We start from the raw sequence: 20757 nt of genomic DNA, 5'->3' as shown, positions 1-20757 counted from the left end.
TGGCTAATTTATGGATTTCTACGGGCTAACGAAGTTCATACCTCTAGCGATCAATGACTTTTCTGGTAGACTACTGTGTGTTATACTAGTAGCGTACGTCTGTCTGTGAATGGTCTGTGTTCATATATGTGCGTGGGGGGCGACAGAGAGAGAACGGTAGCTAAAGTTGAGGTCAGTTGTCTCCCTGTCATGTTGAAGCGTCAGTTGGTTATACAGGAGCTGTTAAAACTCTGTTTCTGTTCTGTTGTGGTCAGAGTGGCTGATAATAAAGACCCCAACTTCACTGTTTCTATTTACCTCTGCTGTGGACAGGACCAAAGTAAAGGAGTTAGCCCTGGAGCTAATGTTAGCTTCAGCCCTGGAGCAGATCACCAAGTCTCCCCTGTGCATTCTAACTACGGTCGGGGCTCTGAAGCAGGAAAGAGCTTAACCGTCTGACCAGCCATGTTACAGGCACTGTTTGGAAACAAAGCACTTGTTTAATAAAAAGTGAAAAAAAAAACTTTTTTTGTATAAAATTGTTCTGTGTAAATATCCCATGTTACAACGTGGACTCCTGTGGCTTTTGGAGAAGTGCGGCCTATATATGTACAATAATGTTTTTATTTTTAAATTTAGTGGGAGTGGGCTATATTCAGGTGCGCTCAATAGACACAGAAATATCGCATTTGTGCTGCATTTAAAACTCCGACCACTAGTTAATTGTACAGAAAAATTGTACAGTTAATTGTACATATACAATCTTATTCTTGTTTATCCAAAAATTCCCGCAATTGCTCCAGTTTTAGTAACCTGATGTTAAGCATGATTGTTTATTTACTATTTGCTATACTGACAGTTTTCTTACAATTAAATTCTTTAAAAATACCTCAGTAAATAGTCGTGCCTATAGTATCACAGTATATCGGAATATAGGGTATTGCTGCCCCTGTATCATATCATATACGTATCGTATCGCCAGATTCTTGCCAATACACACCCCCCTATAAGGAGGATAATCATTTTTATTCATTGACATAAATATCCTCAATTTGTTTGGCTTTGAGTTCACTTCCCTTATCTGCAGCAGGGCAGATGCTCAGATGTCCTCAAACAATACATTCTTTCTCCAGGGCTCCAGCTGAAAGCGCTTAGTGCCCTCTGGATCAGTGACACACACACACACACACAAACACACACAACAAGAGGGTGAGTAGACAGAAGTTTTCAATAAAGACCAGAAGGTTGTTCTCACTCTGACAGATTAAGTCTTCTTACTGATCTGAACCATTGTCATCAAACTGCACTTTGTTTCACATGTTTGTACTTCATGTCTTGTAAACATTAGCATGCTCACTAAAGGCTCCATAGCTAAACCACTGACTGATGATATCAAGGAACCACCAAAAAATATATATGCACAGTGTATTCACCTAAGATGTGATATATACATCGATGACGAAGTCGACAAAGTTCATCTAACGCTGTTTGTTCTCATTGTACTGTGACAGCCATTCTGGACTAACCTGGGATTTTATCTCGTAGTGAAGAGGAGTGTTGTGCCCTATGGTTATCAAACAGCTGTGTTTACTTTATGTAACTGTTTAATTAGGGACCTACATTTCCTCCTGCCCATATGTCAGCTCACACACAACACAAGCATAAACTGGAATCACAGTTTCATCCAATGACTGTCATTTTTAGCCCAGTAAACATTTATCATAACTTATTATGTCCATCCATCCATCTATTTACCGGGTCACGGGGGCAGCAGTCTCCATGACCACCACCCAAATCCCACTGCACCGTACCAACCCCCCTGAACCTTCCTGTGGGTGGTGAGTCCACTGGAAGGTACCAACCACCCTAACTGGGATTCTATCTTCACCCAGGAGGTGAACCCTGGGGTTCAACACCAATGACAGAGACATTGACTCTGGGCCAGAGGGCCACATAACTTATTATGTAAAATATTATATTATATCATTATATAAAATTATTGCAAGGACCACAAAATAAGCTAAAAGGCAGGAACAACTGCATCCCCTGGAAACACATTCTAATAAGTGGCTGGTTGGCCAGGAAAAATGTTTTTGAAAAAAAAGACACAAAAAAACCCTACAGCCATACAAAACGTGTCTAACTGCCACACTCTTCCCCAGAGCCAGGCTTTTGACATGCTTACCTTGACATTCACTCTTGAAAAACGCCATTATTCAAACTCTATTCATAACATTTTTCCATTCACTTCTCGTTACCACTTATTTTAGTAGCTCTCTTGTGCTCCACAACTAGTGTAGTTACGGTGATTCCATTAAGTCACTATGACTGTACGGATAACAAAAATAAAGAGTCAGCGTCTTTATTTATTGATGCTATAAAGCAGACCCAGGACCTGGTTCCAGGAAGCTGCATTTACAGCTGACCAACTTGAACTGTTTAAATCAACATTATGACCATTAATAGCATCAGACATATAGTTATTGTCTCCTTAAGCGTTTGTTAAGTTGGATGCCAAAGTCCGGCTGGGGTCATTTATTGATGTGAGAAGACCACCAGTAAAACACGCTCCTCATGCAACACTTCCTCCTGACACCAACAGCCCTTCCTGCCCTATAAATAAACTCTGTTGGCCTTGGACATCCACCAGCCTCATTGCACTCTGGGGCTGCTTATAGTCCGTAGAGTAGGAGAGTGTAGTGTGTCACAGTTGTTAAGAGTTGACCGTCAGTGTAAAGATAACGACACATTACACAAGCAGCTCAAATGTAAATAACACACTTCTGTTGGCAGTTGTTTTAAGACACAGAGACAGTTTTTTCCACAATTCGTAAAAAAAAAGGAAACTGTCTTTGTCTAGATTCCTAACTTTAATGTTTTCTTTATCATAAAACTGTCCAAACGCTTCCATGGCTTAAATCTTCACAACAAACATCTGTGAGTGGAAACACTTCTTTGAAGCCTGCAACAAATCAAGCAGAGCGAGGCCAAACGTTTCACATGGAGCAAACTTCTCATAGTTTCTTTTTTTTTTTTTTTTTTCTTTCAGGTGAACTGAGTTTGGCCCTGAATCTATTCATCTCCTAGCATGAGTATTGTTCCAGTTATCTGAAGCAAGCCAAACTAAACACTGCTAGCTCGAGCTAGCTGAGAGCAGGAAGATCCCTGCTCCTCCAACACACACAGACTTTCTCTTGCATTTTCCCCATCATTTCCAATCACTTCTTTCTAAGTCCTTAAGCATCTCTCCCCTGATCCAGTTGTTGTTCCTCATTAGGTCTTCATTCATCTTTCTTTCCTTTCCACCCTCCTTTCCTTGACATTCAGTCAGCCTTCGACTAATTCCCCTTATCTGCTTCTGTCTGTTCTGGTGCCACCGACATTATCAATGGTAACTTGTGTCTGACATTCTTACCTCATCCACATGCAGTTTGAACCGTGTCAACAGACGTGCACATCTGGACTGATAACAGAGCCTTAGAAATTCACAGTGACCTCCAGAGATAAACTCTGAAGAAAACCAATAACACCATGAAGTAACAGACAGACAGACAGACAGACAGACACGTTACCTCTTCACCGTTGACTCACCCTCTGAACTGACAACAAACAGGAGTAACCAGCATGCAAACACATGCACGGCTTGCCTCTGCCACACTGGGTCTTTTTTTTATTTGCTGATGAGCAGGTTCTCAGGCTGCACGGTGCAGTTCACATACACGACTGATAACGAACGCAGAAGTCCCACGGGCACTTCCTGTTTTAATTGGATACATGTACAACGCCATCTCCCATTCCTCCAGCTTGGACTGTTATAATCCATCTCTGGGTTAAAATGGGAAGTGAAACTTTAGACTTTAGTGAACACACACAATCAACAATCGACTTGTTCACATCGAGAAAAATAACAGAACATTCAAGACAGAGGGATTTCTGACAAAAACTCTGCAGTTTTAACTATTCGCAGGAGTTAGAAGACCATTTCATATCTGCTGTTGAAAAGTTTGTGCTTCGCTGTTGTCTACCAATGACAACAGGGCATGAGTGGTGGATACAAAGGAGATACTTTGCCATTAGCTAATTGTGACCTTTTATTTCTAATAGCACTAAGATGAGTGTCAGGGACTATGTCATGTTCATGGTTTTCTTCAGTGATTATCAACTGGCGGCCTGGGGGCCGAATTTGTCCTGCCAAACCATTCAGCCAGGCCCTTAACTGGATTCCAAAATAAAAGCAAATATTAAGGTTAAACAAAAATGTTACTTTTATTTCATTTTATTTTAGTGCCCGGCCGCAAAGGTCTAGAAAAACTCTGACCCTCTGACAAATGTAGTTGATGGCCCCTGCTTACAGAATTACAGAGAATGTTGGGGTAAACTGTGAGTTTGCTTTCTGTTGAATGTGTATAGAAATATATTTGAAATGGTGCAGTTTCTTTTTTTGTGACTCAAATTTTTAAATTGCCTTATACTCCTATTGAACACCAACAAACGGTGACCAAAAAACTCGAATCATAACACCATCAAATATCATAGTATTCAGTCTTACTTCAGTTTTACTACTTGATACAGAAACTGTCTTTCACCTATTCTTCCAATAACACTGCCTCATGGCTCTTGCAAATTGATGGTTATGATGATGAGGAGAACTCTTGTGGTCCACTGGAAAATTAAAGTCTCTTTTTTATGCCCTAAATTTATGATTAACTCTGCAACCATTTATTCTGCCCATCCCTGTGTACTGGTCCAAAAAGAATGACTAAATGAAGCTCTTACTTCTTTTGCTGAAATTCAAAGTCACTGTTAGTTTTTCTTTCTCTGCGGTGCTTCAATACACAGTCGCCATGAGTGTTGAGCGAGGCTTGCAGATTCTTTACGTTTGTTTCCTGTCTGTATTGAGTGTGAACAGGCTCACAGTTAACACACAGACAGACACACCCTTCCTCCTGCTCTTCCTCCTCCCTCTCCCCCTGCTCCTCTGCCTTCCCAGATTAATGATGGGCTGTTCCTGAGGTTTTACTGTCACTCCCCACACTAATACTCATTCTCTACACCCAGCCTGAAGAAACCAGTCTGTGCCAAACCAAGTCAGTCTAAGCCAAATCAAACGCTGCCAAGAGGAGATACTTGAGGCTGTGTTTCAGTTGAAGAGAAACATATAATTGGACGGCGGCTACATAATGACTTGAATACTCGGACTTCTCTCTTAACCTTCATGGAAAATGTGGGTCCTAGCATTTCTTTCTCACAGTTAAATGGTCCTTTTGGACTCTATATATCTAGAATATTTGGAATGTTCTCTCTGTATATATTTTAAATATTTTTTATGCTTTCAGGTGAGCGGCATGATTCACCAGTGGCACATTTTATCATTGATGATAAGAAGTAAATGCTGTGTCTCGGCTGTTTGCACAACTAAAGTCAGATCATGTATGCAGGAAAAAGGCAGTCCAGGGTAGAAGACGGAGATTGGAAGATAAGGTGTGAGTGAGTGTGAAAGCCCGGAGTCATCCTGCTTGCTCTGCAGCTGTGGCAGCAGGTTTACTGCTGTGACAGTATGGAGGTCTGGCTGAGGGTTTGATACTCAGACTACTGTTAACAGTGGAACACAGACATGATAACAAACATCACTCACAGACAAAAAGAGTGTGTACGTGTGTGGGGGGGGGGGGGGGTGCTCAGCGGTGTAGCCATTAGTGTGTTTGGGGGAGGGTAGTACAGAGTTGTGAGATAATTGCCTGGGCAAATGATCTCATTTGGAGCAGCTTTGCTCACACAGTCAAGTCAAGTCATTTTTTTTGTATAGACCAAATTCACAAAACACATTTGTCTCATTGGACTTCAAAGTTCTAAACAACAAATGAGATTACACTTAGAAATATCCTCCTAAAAAACACATTTAACAGTGAGAAAAATTGAAGTCTGTGATGTCAACGTCTATACTGAATTTAAATTAAATATACAGACTACTGTAAAGCTGAGACTGAATTGCTAGTACATTCACACAGAAAAATCCCAATTACCTCAGAGACACAAATCTGGAGACAAAGTTAGAGAAGTAAGTTTAAGGCAGTCTGGATATTATTGGGGAGAAATAGTGGTCATCATAAACAATGGATGTTGAAGATTGAGATGAAGAGAAGACCAGCTCAGAGTTATAAAGGAGGCAAAGGATGGAGAACAGAAATGAATAAATGTAGTTGTAAGAGATGGAAGAGAAGCTGACGATAAACGTCATCGTTAAGATTTTTATTTGATTTTTATTGGTGGGTAATCCTAGTTTTAAATTATAAAAATCAAAGAGAGGGTGACTTAATGGTTTACTGTATTTCTACTGTAAGTAAAACATTAGCTGCATACTTCAGTGGTGTTGAACAGCAGTTAACATAAAAAAATGTTGCATTTCTGCATTGTCAACACTCTGTCAGGTAGACAGTCTTACAACTATGCCACACAAAAACACAAATTCTGCTGATTCACTTTGACCTTGCGTAACACCACACCTGCTCCAAGATTTGGATGAAGCAAGAGTGCATTGTTTTATTTCAGCAGAACTTGATCCTGATACTGAAATACCTGCAGGTATTACTAGTTACTTGATAATCCATAGTGTTTGAGAAAGTCTGCTAAATCTACTGACACATTCTGCTGAGTGAGTTATCCTTGATATTTGGAAAACACATTCTGGAACACATGTTCACACTGGTTACGTTCGCAGAATTTAACACAGGATATTACAAACTTAAGTTTGTTTTCCACAAAACCTGATCCTTGAGTCATTACTGTGAGTAACAATCACAACAGTGATCTGACACATTAGGGTGAAGCAATCCATACAACACCTCACGACATGATACTGGACAAGTTGAAAAGAGGGGAAAAAACTGTCTGGGTGTTTCTCTATACCTTGGATAATCAATGTTTAGTTTTCAAAAAGCAACACAAAACAGTTTTCATCCAACAAAAACAATAGGTATTTGGAAAACTAACATTCCAGGCACTTCAGCAGACCAAACCACAACAGGACAAGACTCTAAAGCAGGGGTGGCCAACCAGTCAAGAGGCTAAGAGCCACAATTTTACTGTGTTACTGCAAAAAGCCACATGATATACATGGGCACACCTGAACTGCCCCATCATTAAAAAAAAAAAAAAACTCTTTTAAAACTTTTTTGGGTTTTCCCTAAGTAATTTGCATCAACGACCATCACGATGAGGTTCACATAGCGTAAAAAAACACAAACATGAAATTCGACATGAGAGCCGCATTAAACTGGGCAGAGAGCTGCATGTGGCTCCCGAGCCACAGGTTGGCCATGCCTGCTCTAAAGCACTGATCACCAATTGGCGGCCCGTGGGCCAAATCCAGCCCACCAAACATTCCTTTTGGATACTAAAATAAACTTCAAATAATAATCATAATAATTTGATTTTTATTTAGGTGTCCCACCCCCAAGTTCTCTGTCCTGAAAATTCTGGCCCTCCGACAAAACAGTTGGTGACCCCTGTCCTGAAGCATGTTATCAATGGGCAATCTGCTGTCTGTGTTCTGACCCTGAGACAGTTGCTCTGTCTGCATCAAGAGTTAGAACAAAATGCCAAATTATGCTAAAGGTCAGAAGGATGTCACAGTGGAAAATGATGTGTGTTTAATCTTATAAAGAGTGGAAAATGATGTGTGTTTAATCTTATCATAAGGATAAGCTCTAAACGTTTGCTGATTAGCGTCAGAAAATAATATGCCAGAACTATAGTTAAGCACAACTCTAAAGGTCCTACAAAAAGTTACAAGTTGGGGAAAATGGCAAAAGAAGAGTTATTTCCCTCAACCAAGCGTATTAAATTAGCCACAAGGGATTATTTTGGCTACAGAGAAAACGACTGGGTGACGTTGTGGATGACGGCTTACCAGCATGCCATAAAACAATTGTGGTGCGGATCCAATATGTTTCCACCCAACTGGGGTTGGGCGTTATCACAATATTGTAATAAATAGCAATATATTTCTAAACGCAGTATAGCACAGGACAGTATCACTATAGTTCATTTTGGGTTTAAAAGACAATACATGACAGAAAAGTAGAGGTCCTGTAGCCCTTCACATCTGTTTTCGCTAAGGAAAATACACAGTACATATGTAGCAATTTGGTTTTATCCTTAAAGAGCAGTGGTGATTTTTTATTGTCATATTCCATACTTTATTGCTATATATTTTTCTTATTCTGGCATCAAAAGATGAAGAAGAAACTCTATGACCTACAAAGGGTGTTTGTGTGATTTTACACATTCATAGTGTTGTGAAATTAATGATAATAATTGTGATAATCCTAAAATTATCCTAACAGTATCCTAAATTCTCTGACAATAATCGTACGAAGGAAATCTATAATCGTGACATTCCTAGTCCTGTCACAATTGTATTCCGTTGGACGTTTGTTCCACTCTACCCTACACTACCTTGATGACTACTGAAATATTTTTTTAAATATACAGTCATGTTTGATGTCTTTGGGATTGGCTCCAGTTTTAATCCAGAAAAGAATATATGCTGTTAAAGAAAAACATTTTAGAGCAGGCGTCACCAACCCCTGGTTTATGGACTGGTACCGGTCCCTTGGTCATTTGGTATCAGTCCACAGTGAAAGAATTATATAAATTCTAAAATGTGTTTTATTTAGGTTTTATTTTTAGATGTACTTATCCTTAACAATCCCTTAACAATTAAAAAAGGTTGACGACTGCTGTTTTTGACCATGCATATATGAGATATTAAAACAGGCATGAATGTGGGAACCCTAACCCTCATGAGTTAACTCTCTGGTCTTATCAGTCAACTCTAGGTTTAGGAGTAAGGTCATTTAGGTCCTGAGCTGCAGACCAATTCTGAGAGGAAGGTGTTCTGTACAGGTTGGACACTTCCAACATATGTTCTCCATTACACATCTAGAAATGTCTTGACTTCATAAAAAAGAAGACAAAAAACTATTTACAAGGGCATTAGGTTTCTGTTATTTTATTTTTTTAAAAATGCAGGGCTGGTTTTGGGGGAAACATTCCTTGGTAATCAGTCACTGACATACGCAGCCCAAAATAGAACCAACAAGATATTTTCTCTCTATTGAGGTGGTTCAGGGTTTCTATAAAAAGTAATGGAATGAGTTTTGGCTCAGACGACAAACTTCCTGGAGTGATGGGATTGTTTTTGTTTCTTTTTAAATCATGACCATTATTTAAATCCACAATACCTTGGCCCTGGTTCCCTCATGCATGCTCTGCATGCAAAATAAAGGCAACGTTAAATAATCTACTGGATGGAGGACAATAATTCCTTGGTAATAAAAGCACAACATGTTTATCCAGAGTCCAGCAGGAGAGAAATACACCAGTGGTTGGAGTTCTCATTCAATGCTCCAAGCATGACTTACCATACATACACTCAGTTTAATATAGACTTGGAGGACAGCCAGGGTTTTTTCATGGACTTTAAGATTAACGTTCGCCACAACATTGCAGCGTCTAAGTAGAAACGCAGAGAATACACATATAAAAATTGGAGATTTATTACAACCAAGAAGTAATGATACATATGAGAAAATCCAACTGCTCAATGGTGTGGGTGTGAAGCCTGCAAAGGCCCACATCACTGTGAATGGCTTCTGTCCTGTTTCCAAGCAACATTCACATCCACTGGCCTTCTCTTTCTTCTCGAAACCCGCCCACAACTGGTTATTTTAGGGAGGACAAGGGCCTTACTATGACAGCACACATATTTAACGGCTTAACAACAGCAACACCAGGTTAAGACTTGACCCCATGAGCACCTCATAACCAGGTGAGACAGACTCTGCTCATTTTTTTTTGTCCAGTGAGAAAGAACGATGAAGACCTGCGCAGCACAATTTGGTACTCAACATTTTCAAGAACAATGGGCACTATTGTACAGCCTTACATAGCTGACTAAATATGCAATCATTTTCTAATATCAGGACATAATCACATGCACAAATACCAAGGCTTTTCCCCTCTACTTTTATTAGTAAAAAGACGATTACAGACTGTACATTTGGACTTTAGGTATACTGTGTATCTCACGGTCTCAGTTCTAGTTTCCAGCAGCAAGTATTGTCCCCCACAGTAATCCACGCTCCATTTATGCAGTAAAGTATGCTGCGGCTACAAGTGAGTAAAAGCAGATATGTATTTCCAACCAAGTACTCCTTTGTGGGACATTCCCTCTTAACTGTGCATGCCATTTACTCAGCACTCACCATACTGCTCCACCACACACACTCTTAATCTAATGGAAACTGTCCACATCACCGAGGAGTCTCATTAATTCAGCATTCATCTATCATTGTTTCAAACTTCCTTTCTTGAGAAACTCACTGGCTACCCTGAAACTAATCCTGTTCATTCCGTTAGCCTCCAGACTTTTCCTGTCTGCCTTTGACTCTGTGTCACGATGGCCATAGTGACGACGGATGAGTCAAATGCTGAAGAGACACCTCACTTCCTGTGAGTATAGTGCATGGTAGCTGTGACCAATGACTGACTGAAGAAATCTTCCCAAAGGAATTAGTCACAGTCAGGAGGATCTAGTTTTTCTCTGGGACAGTGTATAGAGGCAATTCAACTGCAACTTCATTAGTCAATATTCATCAGGATTCTTTTCACTATTTCATCATATTTTTAAAGTTGCATTCAGTTAAGGAAGAAAAAGTCCCCAAAATAAAATATTACAATATTACAAGACGTACAGATAAGTCAGTACAGATATGTCTTCTCAGGGCAGCAGATCCAACACAAGAGCTATGGTTCAAAGTAAAATAGTATGGTCCTGTGGTTTCAGGAGGAAGCACAGTTTTTTATAAAAGCAACAGGGCATCATTCTGGACAACATGTTTCACCTCCAAATGTATTCAGTATACACTGGGGTGGCTTTGAAAGGACACAGGTACAAGAAGGTGCTGCAGGTAAATATTATTGAGAGAAAGAAAAGGGACATTGAAGGCTGTGCTGAAGTTTCTCTGAACTCTATCACAGTGACTGACTCAACTATCAATGTTGCCTTATAAAGAAGCAGTTGCTGAATATTGCTTTGTATTTGTAGTAATATTATGTGCAAGGGAAAAGCCTTGTGGTTTAGTTTATTTGAGCCAGGCTGCATTTGCAAATACATTGCAAACCTGGTTTAACCGGGGCAATTTTTGGTTAAAGATTTTGTTTGTGAACCAAATTGTTCGAAAAGGGAGGCGTTCGACAACCGGGGTTTCACTGTATAAAAGTAAAGAGAATAAAATAGATATAATGGATCACTGAGTTTGTTTTCTTCTTCAGTGCCTCGGCCAACAGCATTGTGTTTTAAAAAATGCTAGATTCCTCCTAAATTTGTTTGCATTTTTCTCTTGAAACAAATGACGAAAAAAGGTAGTTGATAACTCATTTAAATAATCCAAAACTAAATTCACTGATTTGTCAATAAAATGCATGAGCTTAGAAGTGGGGTGCTTACTTTTATATTTAGGGGTAAAAAAATTGTGGCATTTGTAATAATAAGTCAGTGTGACACTGTTCAAATGACAAATCACAGTTTCTGAACCACCTGACCCCAACTTTGCAAAATCTGAAAATTCTCATGACCTTCGGGCAGTTAGCGATGACAAGTCATCATTTTAACTTTAAACATTTACCAAGGTCTAGATAACATCATGAAAATATATGTTAGTGTTTTAAACCCATTCGTTTGATTTGTCACAACTATTTATTTTGTCTTAAACAAATATGAACACGGCTCTGGGTTCTGCTCCTGCTGCTCCTGTCCCAATGCTTAAGGAACTCTCTCATAAATCATCAGCAAACACTGCAGCCAAACGTACACAGACACAGACTCTGACGCAGCCAGGCAGACATACTCAAGCACATGAGTACACAACATGCATGTGCTCACACAGGACGCAGCCAAGAACACATGTTACAGTACTTACATCAGTTTTCCTAAACTTGGCTTTGAGGCTCTTCATGTTAAGCGTGGTCCATGCATTTACCCACTTAAACCACTGGAGACTGTGGAGAAAAATACAATACAGATGTTCATACCCAACAATGTTTCCTGAGAAATACTTTTTAAATCTTAATATTTTTTGCGACATAATTTGACTTATCGTCAGAGTAGGGTTTTTGTTGTTTTATGATTAAAGTTTCATTGATGAATGAGTAATGAGCATTTTATAATGGGTTTGAGGCCAACACTTATTCCCGTAGCAGTAACACATAGAAAGATACATTACGGCGAGAGGTAGTGAAAGGCAGTCAGGACATAAACACATGCATTTCTAATTTAAACCTGTTTCTGGGAATGTTATCTGGTTTTGGACCGTTTCCTACAGCGATGTTTCAAATCACCACAAAGCTCTAGGGGGCGTCTGGTTTTACAGTACATTTGCACAGTTACTGCCTGAGGAAATTTCTAGTTTTTCATTCTTGAAATTACTTTGTCAATTATTTGGCCCCTGGTGAATTTTTTCACGCACAACTAGCCTACTTTCTTCATTATTGTTATGTCCAGGGTTCACCGTGTCTGCTTAGATTTCAACAGAAAGCACCATGCGAGAAACTTAAGACTCTTCCAGATGAGAGCGGGTAGTTTTGTCCTGAAGGAATCATTTTTGTACTGGTGGTGAAATAATGATTCTCAGAAGTGAATACTTTCATGATTCTCTGCTGGTCAATGATAACTCTACAAATGTATTATTATTTTTATTATTGTTATTTCTGCAAAAAACAAGACCTGACTTTAATAAATTGAAAGGAAAAAAAGAAACAAAATTATATTGGCTATAAGAAATTGTCAAGGTTAGCCAGACAGAAAGTAAACAAACACATAAGAAATATGTCTTAAAAACAGCAGCTAGGGTTTTCATAAATTGAAAATTAAATGTAAAAAGACAAAGGATAACTAAAAGATGGCAAAGAAATTGCAAAAAGTTAGCCACAGAAAATACTTTTAGTTAAACAAATTGCACTTGTAAAGAGTTCTGGGAAATGTTTTTTCAGACTATATAATACACAGCCAGGTGCCACGTTCCGCCCCCGAACCCAGACTTTAGACACGTGTGGTAGAGGATTCGTGCTTTATGTTAATGTCTCGAAAACATAGCAACATGTCAGTGAGTGCACAACCAAAAACAAACGCTGCTGACGAACACGTTCTGGCTGAACTGTGGCAGCAAACTCATCAGACCGCAGCTGGGAAAACTTTAGTTACCTGTGCATGCTCTGCATAAAGCTCCACATAAAGTAATGGCTGTAGCGCATAAAAGGGAGATAACGCGGAGAGTAGCTGCAGCTCTTTTAAAGCACAAAAACAGTCCAAACACGCGCGGCGTGCATCGATACTGTGACCGTTAAAGAGCGAACATTTGAAAATGTGATTGATTTTTCTGCTGCTGCTCCGCGGAGTTAACTTGTTACAAACCGTTCATTACAATGTTTTCGTAAAACAATAGAATAATAACAACAACAATAATAATAAAAATGATACGCATTAAATGGACACTCTTACCCGGGTTATAGGCTGAAGTCGCAGAAGGAGAAAACCGACCCGCTCACCTCGGCTTTTTATGAACCAGACACCGGGGGGAAACGAGCAGAGCCGGTGCGGAAACAGCGAGTGGAACTGGAGTCCCGCTGGAGGATGCAGGGAGGAGGAGAAGCAGCTCCACACTGGCTCTACTCGGCTCGGCACGCATACATTAAAAGTTGAGCTGCTACTGTTGTCCTCCCCCCTCTCTCCCTCTCTCTCCCACTCTGCTCTAAACTCACAAACGGCCGCTGCCCGGTCTAGGAAAGTGACGTCACTCTCTCCCACAGCTCTCGTGACCGCGTTGACCGAGCCCTCTGGTGTCCTCCATTGTGTCCCATTCATGTTCTGGTTAAGGGGGCAATTCCCACAAAACCACACTGGCAGTAGTTTGTGGGGCAACATGAATTAGAACCGGCTGGGACACACTTGGTGACTCCAGGCCTTGGTACACATTAGTTACTACAACCTTTACAGTTTTTGTAGTTGCTCAGTCTCACTTTTTGCATTTGTTGTATTTTTGTTCAGTATCTTTCCTCCAAGAAACACATTAACGTATAGTATTCATCAACTTCCTAAAGAAGTAAACTAGAACATTTGATTTAAAAAAATAAAATAAAAATCTGTCATTTCTGTGTGCCACAGGAAGCAGTCATGGAATAGTTCTGTGTTCGTTTGAGCGCATGATTCTTCTTTTCTTCCTCTTTTACTTTCTTTGGCAAGGATTATTTCTAGGTAGACATACAAATCGGTAAAAACAAAAGAGCCAGTGGGGGGCGGTAATGCAACCCAATTGATGCAGAGCTGCTATTAAAACACCAGAAAAGGTCCACTTTTCTGCACACTTTTTCGCAAGATTAGTTTAGCATAGCTGAGCCTCAGAGTTGACTGACTAGTACTATAATCATTTCTTGTATCAAATAAATTTGAGCATAAATGAAGCCACTATGGTGGCAGTAACTTTTGAAATATATCTTCTTTGGTGTATCATTTGTTATAGAGCTATACAGAGAAACACAGTTTATTGAATACCAACAGAGATTACTGCAATATTTTGTTGTTTTTTTTCTTTTCTGACATGTCTTTTTTACTTGTTGTTTTGCATCTGCTGTAGATATTGTTTGAAATGCATGCATAATTTCTCTTTGTCTTCTTTTAAGATATTATAGAGATTTTAGAGATAAAGATATCCCAGTAGCTCTATTGCATCTCCAATTTTGTGTCTTTACTTATTTTTGTTCTTGTTTCTGAAGTCACTGTTTCTTTATGTAGACACATTCTGTATCCTTGTAACCCTGTAATGTGATCACTGGGCTCCATGTTTAAGACCAAGATTTTATAATAGCCATAATTTGTAAGAATGAGCAACTCTGTTATTTAGACATGGCATTATGTCATATCTTTTATGGGCATGTGTTACAACAGCAATCCGACGATCCTATTAATACAGGTTCAAACGCGTCTCAGCTATGAGGGTGTAATGTTTGTGCTATTTGTAAACTGAAACAATGAAATCTTAGACCTTCTTGTTGTGTTAGGGGCAATACATTTTGATTCAAACAATTTGGTTCTCCCTGTCAAAAAGTGAATTATTTGTCATAGTGACAGAGGACAACAAAAAGTGACCTCCGCCTTTGACCTTTCACCAGTGTGAGCAGGGGGCAGCTCAAGCACCCAGAGAGCAGTGTGTGGGGACAGTGCCATGCTCAGTGCGGATCAGTGGTAACTTGAGCTGTTGGACTCGAACCTGAAACCTTCCAGACCCAAGTCTGCTTCCTTAACCACCAAGCCACCACTGCTCAAACCACTATACCAACTAAGAGTAAAAAAAAACTTTATTGGAATCACCTAACTTTTCTCAATAGTTTCTCTCTGATATTCACACATAGGATATAAGATATGTCAGATAATAAGTTTGTTTGTTTGTTTTTAGTAACGATTAGGAAAAGTAAAAAACAACAGTTAAAAGACACCAACACATGAACAATGATGATCTAAGAAAATGCGGGCTCATTTCATAGGATTCCTGTGTGTGGCTTTTTGAGGCACTGCCATGCTATCTCTCACGTGCTGAGACACTGACCTCTAGTGGAAAATATTTTATCTTTCGCCACTCTTTAATTGTAATGGGAATTACAATTGTACATTTGTCTTTTAAATTAACGTTTAGAATTGCTGTGGTACAAATGACACTGTAATGTTTTTAATTACGAATATATTAATAAATTAAAAATGGAAAAAACTCTTTTCTGCAGAGAGCACAAGAGCAAAATAAATTAATGTATTAGATAAAATGTTATGTTTGTCCTCAAGACGTTGCGCAAAATAATCTCATCAAATTACATTGTGTGTTTAAACACATTAACAAGCCAGATAATATTGTAGAACTTACTCTAACGTCTGCAGTAACCCAATGGTTAATAGAGATATAGACATTTATTTCACCATAATTAAAAAAACATTTTTATATATTTAGCAACCGGATTGTGGGCGGGCTTCGTTCGGGATAGTTTTTAGTTAAAAGGGTCCCATTTTTGTAAAGTTAAAAAAAAAAGTCCTGACTCAGTCAAGTAATTAATGACGCTACTGTCATGCGCTGTACAACAAAGAGTATTTATGCTGCAAGAGATGAACTTCCCTTATGTCTTTGCCGAAATATCGAACTAATTGTGCTACTAGCTATATTCAGTCAAACTGAGCTAATATGTTGTACATTTAAAAAATGCAGAACTTGCAAGGGATATTTAAACATGTCACTACAGTCATTACGAGTCCAACTTAATTTCTCTTTTAGAAAACAGCGTTAATGTTTACGAGAGCGGAAGATGGTGGGAGGGAAATATTTTATTCCGGAAGTGTGTCTTTGCACCATCTAGCAGGTTCCTGGGCCATCAAAACAAAACAAGCGCACACACACCACTGTCACTGTGGCTAATGTCAGATAGGCTTCCAGCAGAGGCGGTGTCCGTCGGGTAACTCTTAGTTACTGTGTTGCGTTTGCTTTGTCACCATGCCGCTGAAATCATGTTGTATTTACAGCATTGGGGTTGTCTCTATGCTGCTTTTAATCGCGGGCATTGCTTTAGTCCTGTCTAACGTGTTTCCACAGTTGGTGCAGTCCGTGGTAAAGACGGTAAGAGCTTTTCTGGGGTTAATGTTGTTGATATTGTCTAGACAAGAAACCCAGTAAACTATAGTCTTAGACGCATATGGTTTGCTTAATCTGTTATCGGCCTATTTGGCCGTGTTTAGCTTCGGGTCATTGCCTGATAGACGTAATGTATGTCTTTGTTACGTTGGTCCAAGAATGTACTGTATTCATATAGTTATTTGTTAAATATGATGGCACTTTAATCTGTTTTTCTACCCTCAGACTTTTTTTTTGTATGGGAGAACTTTTTCAACTCTATTGTTTCCGTATTTGGCTCATTTTATATGAAATTTATTCGAGGTCAGTTTAATTTAAACTTTGTTCCTATAGTAGTTCTAAGTTGCTGACTATTTAACTCCATGACGGATGTCACCTTCATCTTGTAAGGGATACTTGACTCCATAATACAGTCCGAATACAGTACTCAAGCAAATCAGTTTGTAAATATGCAAATTGTTAATTCTCAACCCATTGTTGGAAGTGTTCACTTTTTATGACAATATTTTAGTTTAATGTAAGAGATTATTTGAGACTCAAACCAGGTCTGTCGTGGTACTAAAAGTTGCTGTATTTACTTGGTCAAACCAGGAACATGTGACTTTAATTCTAACACAGCAACCAGTAGTAATGTTCATGGCTGTAAGGACCTCAATAACTACCAACCCAAAGTTAGATAGCCAAAAAAGACAAAAATGATTTGTCTGATTTTGGACATGTGCTTAAAATTTGTGTTAAGTCAATGGAAATAATCTTTGAGTTTCCACAGTAATTTCCACAAACTCCCAGACAAAGGGTGTTTGTTCAGTGATGTGCTCCCGTTCTCTCGATCATGAAAAGCATTTCTAGTTTACGTTAACTAATGCTGCATCTGTTGATGCCCAGCGTCATATGTCAAGCAGTTTAGTGTTTGTAACATGATAAGAGGAACCTCTCAGTCAGCAGGTTATCTGTCCTTAATCGTTCAACTTTGCTGAACTCTGCAAAACATTTAACCCACTGAACTTTGTTCCCTATAGGAGGTGGTTTTGAAGAATGGCTCAGAAGCATTCAAGGCCTGGGAAAATCCGCCAGCACCCATCTACATGCAGTTTTACTTTTTTAATCTGACCAATCCCCTGGAGGTGCTAGATGGAGAGAGGCCGGCCGTGTTGGAGATTGGGCCGTATACATACAGGTGAAAACAGGATATGAAAAAAGCTCAAGTATTTAAACACACGTTTATAGAAACCACATGATTGCAGAAAAAAGAAAATGAGAACTGCTGCCTTCACAGAGACACCTCTGGGTTTAAAATCAGGTTTGCGGCTCATTATTTTTCATTATTCTCTTAGCTAAATCGAATGAAAGGCGCCAACTAAAACTATAAGAACAAACTGACACTGAAACAGACATAACAATCATGCACTACATTTTTCTTTCTACAAGATCCAACAACAGTCAACTAATTACAATGGCCTAAATTCTGAACTAGAATTCTTGAGAGGATAAACAAGTTTAAAAAAGAAAACAGCATCACATGAATGTAATATTGCAACATAATAACTGAATACAGCCAATTTTTACAAGAATCATTTTCCCAATGTTGATAAAAGATATTTATGAAGTTAACATGTATTATAACGCCTGATCGTTGCTGATAACAGTGCGGTCCTGTCTCTGTGTAGCTTTCAACTGTTGACCTCAGCTCTGGCTGACACAACAGCTTTGTTTGAAACCAGAATTGCATAACGAGGGTCTATGCATTTCTCCATCCCCTTTTCCTGTTTCATAAATTGTGGTTTACTTACTTGTATATAAATAACTAACTTACTTGTGTTTTGGCATCACAGGGAGTACAGACCCATGGAGGAAATAAACTTCCTGGAAAATGGCACTAAAGTAGCATCCATCAACACCAAAACCTACATTTTTGAACCAAACATGTCCCGGGGTCCAGAGAGTGATCTCATCAGGACCGTTAACATCCCTGCCATGGTGAACCAAAGAACTGTTTTTAATTTTGGGATAATTCTACCCACAATGCATTTGTACACTTGGGTGTTTAACCTCTCTTTTCCTTCCTCCTCCTCGTAGACCGTGATGGAGAAATTCAAGGATAGCATTATTATGGCCAATCTTATCTCCTCCTACATGAGGTCCAGTGATGAAGGCCTGTTCACCACCCGCACAGTTGGAGAGCTGCTGTGGGGTTATGAAGATGAACTGCTCAAAGCTCTGCGCACTTTAAAACCAGATCTGGATGATGTTTTTGGACTCTTCTATAAGGTGTCATTTCATTTCCCACAGAATACTGTATGTGATGAGAGACCTTAGACCCAACACTGACTGTTTATTTAAACCCCCAACAGAGCAATGCTTCCAACGACGGTGATTATGTCTTTTTCACTGGCAAACAAAACTACAAAGACTTTGCCAGAGTGGACACATGGAACGGAGAAAGGTGATCATGTCCATCCTGTCCCTTCTAGAAGTAATAGAATCATTGATTCTGTGTGTTCAGACAGTGGCACTGATAACACTCACTGAGGTAAAAAGGACGACTTCAGGAAAACTTTATCAACCGTCTTTGAAAAGATTATACAGCAGGAACACAGAGGAGGTTATCTCACCGGGACTGTTGTCCTTTCATTTTTCAGTATCTGTGTAAATAACGTGAGGACTCATCAGTTAGTTGTGTGGCCAACACGTTGGTTTATCTGACCAATGAAATATACAAGGACATAGAAGACTCAGAATCTCAGAGCTTTAAAAAATCCATCATTTGAATCTTATTTCTAATGCTGGTCTTGTTAAATGAATTATTCTATTGTCTTTGAAATATGATATACACTGTACAAGGTGTTTATACTGCAGGGGTGTCAAACCCAGTCAACCAAGGGGCCAAACTTTAAAAGCCAGTTTTAGTTGTAGGCCGAACAGGGTGTTTAAAGAACAGTCTCCTCATTAAAATATATTTAATAAAAATGAAACTCAAATAATAACATCAGCCAAAATAAGAATGTTTTTAACCATAAAATGAAGGATATGTTTCAAAATAAGGATAATGAAGGATAATCCATTTGTTATTGTCTGTGTGTGTTAAACCTATAAACTAGGCAGCAGCTTTCACTGAGTTCATTCTAACCTAAGTACTTCATCTGCTCCTTAATGAATATTTTTATACTTCTGAAAACACAGTACCCGCCAATGAAAGTGGTTTAAAATATTTCAGTTCTTTTTACATTGAAACCTATGTAAATGACAACATTTGTGATGCATTGATGTGAAAGATAAATGGACATTTGTGAAATTGTGCATTCCCACAGCTCTCTGAACTGGTGGACCACCGACGAGTGCAACATGATCAACGGAACCAACGGAGCATCTTTCCATCCGGTCATTAAAAAGAATGAAGCTCTCTACATGTTCTCCTCGGACCTGTGCAGGTGAGTGGAGATCAGTGAAACAACCAGGGATGGGAGGTTTATAATCTGAAGCTTCTCCCCTCATCACTGCATGCTGACAGTGCTGAACAGTGTTGGCCTCTGGAAAGAGGTCACTGTTTACTGCTGCTCTAACTTCAGCTTTCTGTCACTGTAAAAGAGTCTGAGAGAACAAGTTGTCAAGTCAAGTGGGTTTTATTGTCGTTTCAGCCATATAAAAGTAAATATGTTTACCCTGGAACAGTTTGGTACTACATAACACTTTATATGTAGTGAAACAAGCAGCAGAAATAAATATATGAAGATTATATACAGTATATGTAAAGTATATCTATATATATAAATAGCAGGGAGAAATATATACAGAATATATGCAAAGAATATATAAATACATAATTAGCAGCAGAGACAAATATATGCAGAGTATGTACATATTTATATATTTGAGCAGAGATCAATATACATGCATATGCAGTATGCTCAGAGTGTCTATAACTAGCAGAATATATGTAAAAATATAAATACATAAATAGCATAGAAACTGCAAGTGAGCTTTAAAGGTGCGTTGTGCAACCTATGTCCGGAGTTACTCAACGGTCTAATTGCGTGGCGGAAGAAGCTTTACC

The 20757-nt window shown here is 39.0% G+C and overlaps 3 protein-coding genes across 3 annotated transcripts in view; 1 reads left to right on the top strand and 2 right to left on the bottom strand.

Moving 5' to 3' along the window:
• The window catches only part of rai14 (retinoic acid induced 14), a 38375-nt gene extending 24295 nt beyond the window's left edge, over nucleotides 1-14080 (bottom strand). The window contains exons 1-2 of the mRNA XM_025061988.1: nucleotides 13588-14080; nucleotides 11964-12042 (exon numbers count right to left, since the gene is read on the bottom strand). Of these exons, the coding sequence (XP_024917756.1) occupies nucleotides 11964-12042; nucleotides 13588-13727 (219 nt within the window). The 5' untranslated portion in view covers nucleotides 13728-14080. The remainder of the gene's footprint in view (nucleotides 1-11963; nucleotides 12043-13587) is intronic.
• Nucleotides 1-20757, bottom strand: part of LOC103389085 (ephrin-A5-like) — a 1154841-nt gene that overhangs the window by 98964 nt on the left and 1035120 nt on the right. The gene's annotated exons all lie outside the window — the stretch shown is intronic.
• The window catches only part of scarb2c (scavenger receptor class B, member 2c), a 9919-nt gene continuing 5575 nt past the window's right edge, over nucleotides 16414-20757 (top strand). The window contains exons 1-6 of the mRNA XM_008324343.3: nucleotides 16414-16691; nucleotides 17726-17883; nucleotides 18539-18683; nucleotides 18783-18974; nucleotides 19058-19149; nucleotides 20015-20134. Coding sequence (XP_008322565.1) covers nucleotides 16569-16691; nucleotides 17726-17883; nucleotides 18539-18683; nucleotides 18783-18974; nucleotides 19058-19149; nucleotides 20015-20134 — 830 coding nt within the window. The 5' untranslated portion in view covers nucleotides 16414-16568. The remainder of the gene's footprint in view (nucleotides 16692-17725; nucleotides 17884-18538; nucleotides 18684-18782; nucleotides 18975-19057; nucleotides 19150-20014; nucleotides 20135-20757) is intronic.

The sequence above is a fragment of the Cynoglossus semilaevis genome, chromosome 14 (genome assembly GCF_000523025.1).
Source record: "Cynoglossus semilaevis isolate Cse_v1.0 chromosome 14, Cse_v1.0, whole genome shotgun sequence".
Lineage (NCBI taxonomy): Eukaryota > Metazoa > Chordata > Actinopteri > Pleuronectiformes > Cynoglossidae > Cynoglossus > Cynoglossus semilaevis.
Note: the sequence above shows the minus strand (reverse complement) of the source record. Positions and strands in the feature narration are given on the sequence as shown.